This window comes from Episyrphus balteatus, chromosome 3 (assembly GCF_945859705.1).
Source record: "Episyrphus balteatus chromosome 3, idEpiBalt1.1, whole genome shotgun sequence".
Taxonomy (NCBI): Eukaryota; Metazoa; Arthropoda; class Insecta; order Diptera; family Syrphidae; genus Episyrphus; species Episyrphus balteatus.
Genome location: NC_079136.1, coordinates 29,844,866 through 29,855,252, shown reverse-complemented (window position 1 = coordinate 29,855,252; position 10,387 = coordinate 29,844,866). Strand labels below are relative to the sequence as shown.

Here is a 10,387-nt window from a genome sequence, read left to right as displayed (position 1 = left end):
ATTCTAAACTCAGGTAAACTACTGTGTAAAATGTTTCCTGTTATAATTTTTGGCTTTAGTTCTTGATATCTTGGATGTAAGTTCAAATTATTTTCTTTTTTAATTGCTATACAGGGGAAAGTAAAAAAAATTATTTTATTTTATGACAGCTTAAAAAGCATAGGCACACGGAGAAAAAAGTGTCAAATTAAAATAAGATGATGCGCACATTAAATTTCACCACCTTAAAATAAGGTGATATCCGCTTAAAATAAGGTGATTCCACTTAAACTCAGTTAAATTTAATGTGAACTACATCTTTTTTTAATGTGAATGTTCATTGTTCATCTTAAAAAAAACGACCAAAAATAAAAAATTTAAAATTATAGTCAGACTTTAGCTTTGCTTGCAGTTTATCATACTTATTTTAAACAGCGAGATAGCACAGTGGCAAGGCACTGGCCTAGTAACGCAGCAGTTGTAGGTTCGATCCCAGTTGGCTGCAAGTTTTTTTTTTATTTGCGCATTCAAAAAAATTAATGTGACTTGTCACCTTAATTTAAGGTGAAAGTCATATCTTAGCAAAAAACCATTCAGAAATCCGCTTAAATTAAGGTGCGATTCGCTTAATTCTATATGGTCTGTTTTCTCCGTGTATGAAACAAAATGTAAAGGAAAGACCACACCGTAAAGGTATGCGGTAGCGGAACGGGTACTTGTATGGAAAAAAATTCCACATCAACGTTCAGATATAGAATTTTTTAATAAGTTTTCATGAGTTTAGAAAACTTTGTAACCTTTTTTCTCACAACTAAAATTTTGCAGATGCGTTGTTTTGACTTTGTGCCCACGATATTGCAGCCCTGTGTACAATATACAGTGTACATTGTAATATGTACACAACTTTGATACTACAAAATGTTCTTCAACACTATTTTAACCATCTGTGAACTGTCAAATATAGTCAACTAGTTAACAGTCAGCTCTCAGGTCACTGTGGCGTATGCGTAACTTTTTTGTAATGACAAATTTGTCTAATCGAGTAGGTATATTACACTAATTCAACTATTTGCATCAAAATACCAATAAAGAGGAAACTAAAGTCCGCTATGAACGTGAAGGTAAGTTTTTGCTAGATGAAAAGTATAATAACCGTTGGGATAGGAAGAAATAGGTCCATTTCTACCTCAACGGTGACCCGATTTTGCATAGAGAAAAATAAGACACTGTTTGTTCTACGGAAAAAGAAACTCTTGTAAAACTAGAAGAGCGATTTCTCGAAGCATCATCAGAAAATAGCCAGCGGCAAGCATCAATTAATAAATAATTTTAAAAACTACCATACAAATTACATGTTGGCAATCTTGCGAATGATTTTTTTTTTAATACTGAATAAGTTAATACAAATTTGAAGTTATTACTCATTTTTGACTCAATTATCACGGGCAAAAAAAATGGAACAGCTTTGAAAAAAAACTGAGAAACAGAAAAAAGATATTAAAATTACTTAAATGCAGCAACAAGAGAAAGTATTTTTTTTTTCTAGGAACTAAAGCCTTAACAAAGTTTCTACCATTAAAATATATATTTTTAAAAATAAAACTTGATTTCCCAATTCAAAGTTAATATTGACCTTAAGAAAAAATTAAAAAAAAAACATTAATCAAATTTTCCAAAATTGATAAAATTTCTTTATAATTTTCAACATCACTTAAAGCGGGAAAAAATCAGGAATTAAACTTAAAACCCCTTCTAGCATCGAATAACAAGAATGCACTACAAAGTCTCACCTACTTGCTCTTTTTAACTTGTAGTTTTTAAGAACTGTCTCTACATAAAGGAGGTACACTTGCTAAGAAAAACCATCTTTCAGAATTCTATAAAATCATCTATGTATATTAAATTTGAAGAAAATCATTTTCCATTAAAAAGCTAAAGTTAAATCAAAGGATACATCAATTTAAAATTTAGCAGACATGAACTGTCTTTAAAGTAAATAACACCCACCTAAGATTCATATCTAATTCATTAATATTTAATTCAATAATAACAACGATTTTTAATACCTATAGTTGAATGCAACTAAAACTAGCGGCGAGATAATATTATTATCTGCGTAGCTCATCAAATACTGTTTACGTTTAAACTGCTTCGTACCCCTTCCTTCATCATCTCTTCTTTATTTGTTATTTTCTTGAATTTAATCAAAAATTACAGAATTAACTATTCGTTGCCAAAATATAGTTAAAAAACCTAAAACATTTTTCCCAGATTTAAAAAAAATATGAACGTGCCAATATTCAATTGATAATTAAATGTTACGAATCATAATAAACCAAACAATAATGTTGACCTTCTGGACTTCAGATAATAACTTCTCCACACAAGTGTTCACAATTCATAATCTCTTTTTAAAACACAAGCTACGTTTAAATGTTATACCCTTAACTATAGTCATTATTGCTTTTCAAATATCAACAACATTACCAAACACCGATAGCAGGTGTTATTTGTAATATAATTTGTTGGAAAATACATACAAGCTTTGTTTTGATTATTTATTTATTTATTTATTATTTTTTTTTTTTTCTAAACAAAAACAAAATTTTGTAATTTTTTCGTCTGAGCCAAAATTAAAAAAAAAAATACCAACATGCTCCGCCGATAAAAATAAATTCTATCCATTCACCCACACAATTTTTTTCTCTGCAACAAATGTATCTAGACAAAAAATGTATCTCACAAAAAAATAACTTACGTATCTGAAATTCCATAAACAAAGTATAAAATGCTAAGTCAGCTGGAAATTCAGCTAAGTTGCAATTGACTTTCAATTTCAAAGTTATGTCAAACTTTATTCTCTATTCGTTATTTAGTGTTCTTTTGCTGAGCAATGTTGATAATTGCTTCGGTAAAAGTAGATGCGCTGAATCGGAATATCCTGTTTGTGCAACCAATGGAACTCATTGGTATTTTTTTAAAAATTTATGTCGTTTAAGAAGTGAAAATACAAATCGTGAAAAAAATAATTTACCAAGTGAGTGATGACAAAATAATTTTATAAAAAAAAATAATAAATTACTTTTCTGTAATTTTTTTTAGATTTGGATATTACGGAAATTTCAAATTGTTTCAAATTGTGTAATCAAGTGTGCAACGATGAAATTGCTCCAATTTGTGGTGTAAACGATGAAGATGAACAGGAAACTTTTGATAATAGGTGTCAATTTGATTTGGAAAATTGTAGATTTGGAAAAATTTGGTCGATTCTTCATGAAGGAAAATGTCATATTGAATCTAAACCAAATCCTCAGCCTGAAGAGCCACAGGTAGAACCTCCTCAACCAAATGATCAAACGCTTCAAAAGCCAGATGATCAGCAACCACCTGTTAAACCTCTTCCACAGCCACCCACTCCACAACCACAACCAATTCCACAACCGATTCCAGTACCTAACACTCATCCACATACTCATCAGGCTCCTCCACAAATTCTACCAATTCCTCAGCCAAATGTGCAACCAAACCCACAGCCACTTCCACAACCACAACCACAAGTACAACCTCTACCAATTCCTCAGCCAAATGAACAACCAAATGTTCAACTAAATCCACAGCCACATATTCTGCCTCTCCCAATTCCTCAACCAAATTCATATCCAGTCATTCAGCCACATCCTCATCCTCAAATTCAGCCAATTCCACAGTCACAACCACAAGTACAACCTCTGCCAGTTCCTCAGCCAAATGTTCATCCTCTTCCACAACCAAATATATATCAACATCCTCTTCCTCATTTTGAGCCACATCCGAACTTCCAGATATTCCCACAACCACAAGTACAACCTCTCCCAGTTCCACAACCAAACGTTCACCAATACCCAGGACCACACTTTGAGCCACACCCAAAGCCAAACTTCCAGATCTATCCACTTCCTCGTGAAGTCACAAATCCACAGCCACAAGAACAGCCGCTACCAGTTCCTGAGCCGTCTCCATCGCCATATGTTCAGCAACATCCACAACCTGGACCAAACTACCAGACTTATCCACTTCCTCATGTAAATCCACTTTCACTTCCACACCCACACGTACAGCCTCTTCGAAATCCCAATGCTATACCACATCCATCACATCCTCATATTAAACCCCGTCCATATCATCATGAATGGGCTCCACCTCAACCTGAAAACTATCCTATTCAACTGCCACATATTCAGTCTCATCCACATCCTCATTATCAGCCACATCCAAAGCCTCATGTTAGACCACTTCCACACTCACACAACTGGCCTCATCACCAACCTGTACTACCTTTGCCACAACAACATGGTCATCCAATTTCTTATCCACAGATTCCACAAATATTTCCACATCCAATTAATCGGCGATGTCCCACTCATTGTACATTGGATTATGATCCAGTTTGTGCTACTTTCGACGGACATGACCAAACTTTTGAAAATGAATGCTACATGAGGGCAGATATTTGCGGTTCACAACGAGGTGAGTGTTCAAACACAATAGCCCTTTTAGACTTTCAAAAATCTTTTTCAAAGTCTCGAAAGTCTTGTAGTTCTAAACAATTTTCTATGAATCTTGATCCAAACCTCAAATTAATTTATCTTCCTTAGCCTGGACCGTCAAATACACTGGCGAATGTCATGAACGTTGCAATGAAAACTGTCCAAGAATCTACAGCCCAATGTGTGCAACATTTAATGGTCAAAATAAAACCTTTAATAATGAATGTCTTTTCGACTTGGAAGTTTGCGTTTCTGGAAATCGTAAGATCCTCATTTGACTTTGAAATAAAAACATTTCCTTATAGTAATTTTTTTTTCAGCTTGGAATATTTTACACTATGGTCAGTGCCAAACTCCTGGTCAAAACTGTCCAAAAATTTGTCCAAGCATTTACTCTCCAGTTTGTGCCAGCTCCAATGGTATTCAAAAAGGATTCCCTAATAAATGTTTTGTCGAAATTGATGCTTGCAAAACCGGTCAAGACTGGCAAATCGTTCATGAAGGTGAATGTGATCAAGTGATACCTCCACACCATCCACTACCACCATACGATCCAACTAAGAACTGTCCAGATGTATGCCCAGCTCTTTATAGTCCAATTTGTGCTGTGTTTAGAGGTTCGAAGAGAACATTTTCAAATGGCTGTGAATTGAGTGTTCAAAATTGCAAAACTGGCCAAAGTGAGTGTGAATTGAAAAACATAAAATCTATATAATTTTACATTTATTTTTTGTTTAAAGATTGGCAAGCTCTTTTCAATGGCCAATGTGAGAGTGAAAATCATGTCCCAATAATTCCCTCATGTTCTTCTCATTATGAACCAATATGTGCAACACTGAATGGATTGAGAAAAACTTTTACCAATAAATGCCAAATGGATTTGGAAATTGCAATAACCAATCATGGTAAAAAAAAATAACTTTTTCAAAAACTTTGAACTGTGTTAAACATAACTTGGTTTTTTTCATTTACTTGCAGCTTGGACTATTTTAGCCCCAGGAGAATGTGAATCATTGTCTCCATATCCCCTCCCACCATATCCACAACCAGAATATCCCCATCCACCACCTGTTCTACCACCAATTGTTTTGCCACCTATTCCCCAACCACCAGTTGAACAACCAACCCCAACAAATAATAATTCAGTTATAGCTTGTCCAATTTGTGCTGATACATATGATCCAGTTTGTGGATTTAGTGATGGCCAACAACAAACTTTCCATAGCGAATGCCTTCTGTTATCTGAGAATTGTGCGTCTAATAAAAGTGAGTATGATCAAAATTCTATTTGGAGTTTTTGTTAACTAAAATATTATTTATTCTTAGAATGGACTGTTGGATATAAAGGCGAATGTCAAGCTCAAGAAAATCCACGTAATTGTCCAAATCTTTGCCCACTAAATTATGACCCAGTGTGTGCTACTTTTAATGGTGTAAGACGTACTTTCCCTAACGAATGTGAACTTAATCATGAAGCCTACAGAACTAGTACACGTAAGTAATTCTAGCTTTAAAGATTGTTGTTATAGTAGATAATTAACAAGTCTGAACTGTTATACGAACAATGTCAGCCTTTTGGCACAATTGTTCGTTAAAGGGTCTTAACTCTTAAGCATCTTTTCCCTTTAAACCGAAGATGTTAAAGAACAAATATAATTTAATAAATATGATAATTGCCGGGCTAAACTAAAAATTTTGCTTCTATAAAGCCTAACAGAAGCAACAGAAGGATATGTAAAGCTTAGTAAAAACAAAAATGTAAGTCGGGCGATTGCCATTCATTATAAAGTGTTGTATAACAGACTTATCTGGTTCTCATATTAGCTGTTATTTTTTCAATTTTTGTGAACTACATTCACTTTTGAATATAACGACAAGTAATCACTTAAGAACTGTCAGACAGTATATAACAGAATTGAGATTTATCTGATCCATGAATTCGCTGTAATATTTTGCAACTGTGATACATCCATTTCTGTGTTCACTTCGAAAAGTTATAACCCGATGACAACTGCTAAGTTCCTTTGTGAATTGGGAACGATTAACCACACATTCCTATCTACTCGAGCGAAAGATCATTTTTTTAAATTGTAGTACTAGATCTTGTATAACAGAATTTCTATTTATCTGACTCATGGATTTACTGTTATTCCTTCAGCTCCAATAAACTGGGTAGATGAATGATCTTCTCTAGAATTTATTACATAATTTGATGTCGCTTATTGTCAGAGTGACCTGCTTTCGAATAGTTATACCGTTATACCTGACTTAAAAACCACCTCTCAAAATGTATTCTGAAACGAGATTCGATTCAAATGCTCTAATAGTTTCTAAACTTTTGTTGAATAGACAACGTATACATAGTTTTCAATAAAAAAAAAATTATAATTACTTTTATTCAGAATGGGTTATCCTCAACATCGGAGAGTGTGACTACTGTCCGGTTTGTTCAGATGATATTGCACCAGTCTGTGCTGAACTTGATGGTCAGACGCGAACATTTGATAATGTTTGCAAAGTGGAAGCAGAAAAATGCCGAACCAATAAAGGTAAGTTAAGAAAAACATAAAATTATTGCAAATTGGTAGTACTAAATTGTGGTTTTCATCTTCAAAACGCTGCTTGTGACTTAAATGGAAAATGTATTACATTCTCTAATCAACATTGAATTAGAGCCATAATAAATACATAAATAGCGTAACTATTCACGCATTGAGATGTGTTTTAACCGAATTCTAATAAAGTTTCGTTCGACTTAGAAATCATAAAAAAAAATTTGACAATTTGGCAAATCTGTTTATTCTGACTCAAAATCAAGTACAGAAAACACTGTTCTAAAATGTTCGATACAGATTCATGTACGATCAAGTGGCATTTAATTGAACAGCAATAAGAACAGTTTAAAATAAAAAATAACCTTACGGAACAGCAAACCGTTATACTTGTCTTTTCCGAACAAATGTTTTCGAACTTAAATACGGTACTTAGGCCGGTATTTTTTAAGCACTCAAAACCTAACAGCCTCCGAAAATGTGTAATAAAACAGTATTTATTTTTAGCTTGGCCATGACTTGGCAGTTTATAACTCCTCAAGATTTCTTGGTTGTTGAATTGATTTTTCTTATTTATTTACTCACTTATAAAATTAAAAAATACCAACACGTCTTTTTAAACATTTCAGCATGGAAAATAGTTTCAAAAACATCTTGTGGAATCAATAACTGTCCTAAATTTTGTCCAAAATTTTACATACCAGTTTGTGGCATCAGCAATGGTAAAACAAGAACTTTTAGCAATGTCTGTGAGATGAAAAGAGAAGCTTGCGTTACAAATACAGGTATTTTTTTATTTTTAAATCTTATAAAAAAAACACTTGGTATAACACTTTTTTCTTTTAAATTTAGTTTGGAATATAGCAAGTAGAGGAAAATGTCCACTACCAAATGAAAACTGTCCAAAATCATGTACTCTGAAATATAGTCCCGTATGTGCTGTTTATCAGGGTGTTTCAAAACAATTCATAAATGAATGTTTTTTGCGAAGTGAAATCTGCAAAACACATAAAAGTATGAGTGAACTCTTATTTAATTTGTAAAAATTTTAAAATAATTTTGTTATTTTCCAACAGATTGGCAGCTTTTGCATCCAGGTTCATGTGCAACTCATCCACAGCCACATCCACAACCACATCCAGAACCACCATGTGACAATACAAATCAAAAACCACGCCCACGACCATTTCCCCTGACTCCAAGAATTGGCATTCCACACCAAGCTGTTCTTTATTAGTTTGTTCACATAAACATTTTTAGGGCACACATATGTATCTACACCACCGATATATATGATCTATAGAGGAACCCTAATTCCTTAACTTAATTCTAATTTAGTAACGAAAAGTGATATTTTCGCAAATAAGATTAAAACCTGATTAATTTGTAGATTTTTTATACTTTTTACACTGATCTATTTTTAGTCTATTTTAAACGAGCAGTATTACAACTATTGTTATGTTTGTGATATTTTTTTTATTTTTATATAGTTTTAAATAAAACAAATGTATAACGCATGAACCTTAAACGTTTTTTGAATACATTACGCACGAAGCCCTGATCAGAACAGAGTCAACCAAATCTTCATAAGGTTTTTTTTTTTTCTTTTAAGAAGTAGAACACTATAGTTTCTAAAAAGTCAGTACATTACGTAGGGAAAGTACGAAAACTTAGGCACCGAAAATAAATAACGATTTTTTGTAGATGGATTCAATAAAATTGAATCGGTCGTTGCACAAACCACTAAGGTCCCTTTTTTTCAAAATCGTTTTCGTCCTCAATAGCCCAGTAAGAATAGACGAAAAATTGTCAAAGAAAGGAGCACATTTGTAACAGGCTGATTTTTGGTATACAGCTTGGTGTTAGGGTGGTTTACAATCTGTGAAAAGTCCTGAAGTTTCCTCTGTCCGCTAGTCCCATTATAAGGGGTCAAAGGTCATTATAACGGTTGTTCCAAAAAAAACTTAAGTCCGAGACTTAAGAGGTTTTTGCATTCACTGTTTGATGACAGGTGTAGACAGATTCAATTGTTTTTAGCTATGGGAGGGAGGTCTATCACCACCCGTTTAGGCAGGAGGGGCAACATTTCTAAAAAAAAATAACTTAAAATAAACTTAAAATAAAAAAAAATTACTAAAAAAACAATGGCAACACTTGCAATTATGAATGATACCTATTTCAAAAGCCAAAATTGTACATCTCATTTTTAAATCAAATTATTTCAATCAATTGTTTTCGAAATAATAGATTTCAAAGTTTAAATTTGGGAACATTTTCTTTTTAAACACAATGGGCCATATTCATAGAAGCTGTCTAAGAAAGACTGGAGTTTATTCTATTCAAATAACATTGGATAAAAAATTATTTTTTGTTTTTTAACTTTTTTAATTTTAAATGAACTGAAATATTTGTCTACATTTATAGAGGAATCAAAACTTAGGTCTTTTTCGATTTGTTTAACTCAAGGATTTACTCATTCTGAAATCCAATAAAACACTTTTAATCGCTTCCACTCAATTCTGAAATCTTATATTAATTCATTTTTCCTTAAAACGACAAACTTTTTAAACTGTTCAAAAATGGTAATGTTCAAGAAATTAATGCGGCACTTGGTTTTCAAAATATTTTAAGTAAGTTTGAAAATTATTTAAAAAAATTTTTTCGGAAAACAATAATTTATTTAAAAAATTAACATTGATTGAGTGAATAATTTGACTTTTAAATATTCATGTATCAGCGTTACCGCTGTGCCACTTTAGTGGCACAATGCCACCTTTTTTCAGCCTGTGCTACCGAGCCACTACCTTTTAGTCTGTGCCACTTTTTTTGTACCTTTTAATTAAGTATTATTTATTTATTTTTTTTATGGTATTGCAATTGTCAATTTCCTTAAACTAGTTTTAAAACAAATTTTGTTTTTGAAACATCTATTGAATACCTGGTACCTATTATTTTTTATTTATGTATGTATGTACAATGTACATATAATAACGAAGAAAAAAATAACAAAAATAATAAAAAAAATTATTAAAATTATTTTTATTTTAAGTGGAGCGAAACGCTTTATAAATTTTTGGAGTTGAGGTCACTTGAACTTATAAATTGAAAATATAAAATGAAGTGTTAAGTTTTAAGTTTTTAAGTTTGCGTTACAATAAATCATAAAAAAATGTTCGTTTAAATTGTATGTTTTCTTTAAATGTTATGATTTTGGTGAGATGTTTTTTCTCTGAAGACAATTTTCATACAAATATGGTGTTCCTTTATTATTATTTTGATGTGCCACCTTTTTTCTTCGAGTGCCACCTTTTTTGCCACTTTTCAAAAATA

General features: G+C 32.3%; 1 protein-coding gene across 1 annotated transcript; it reads left to right on the top strand.

The window, feature by feature from the left end:
* Positions 1 to 2,806: 2,806 nt before the first annotated feature.
* On the top strand, positions 2,807 to 8,578 carry LOC129916469 (uncharacterized). Its single transcript, XM_055996447.1, has 12 exons — positions 2,807 to 3,016; positions 3,082 to 4,040; positions 4,335 to 4,485; positions 4,614 to 4,766; positions 4,826 to 5,185; positions 5,246 to 5,410; positions 5,484 to 5,771; positions 5,832 to 5,999; positions 6,908 to 7,054; positions 7,687 to 7,842; positions 7,910 to 8,071; positions 8,134 to 8,578. Exons 1-12 carry the CDS (start codon positions 2,824 to 2,826, stop codon positions 8,292 to 8,294), a joined length of 3,063 nt encoding a protein of 1,020 aa, XP_055852422.1. The 5' UTR covers positions 2,807 to 2,823; the 3' UTR covers positions 8,295 to 8,578.
* The last annotated feature ends 1,809 nt before the right edge of the window (positions 8,579 to 10,387 follow it).

Coding starts and splice junctions, on each gene's coding strand:
- LOC129916469 (XM_055996447.1), top strand. CDS start 2,824: ATGTCAAACTTTATTCTCTATTCGTTATTTAGTGTTCTTTTGCTGAGC. Junction 5,186..5,245: donor AAATTGCAAAACTGGCCAAA/GTGAGTGTGAAT, acceptor TTTTGTTTAAAG/ATTGGCAAGCTCTTTTCAAT. Junction 7,055..7,686: donor AAAATGCCGAACCAATAAAG/GTAAGTTAAGAA, acceptor TAAACATTTCAG/CATGGAAAATAGTTTCAAAA.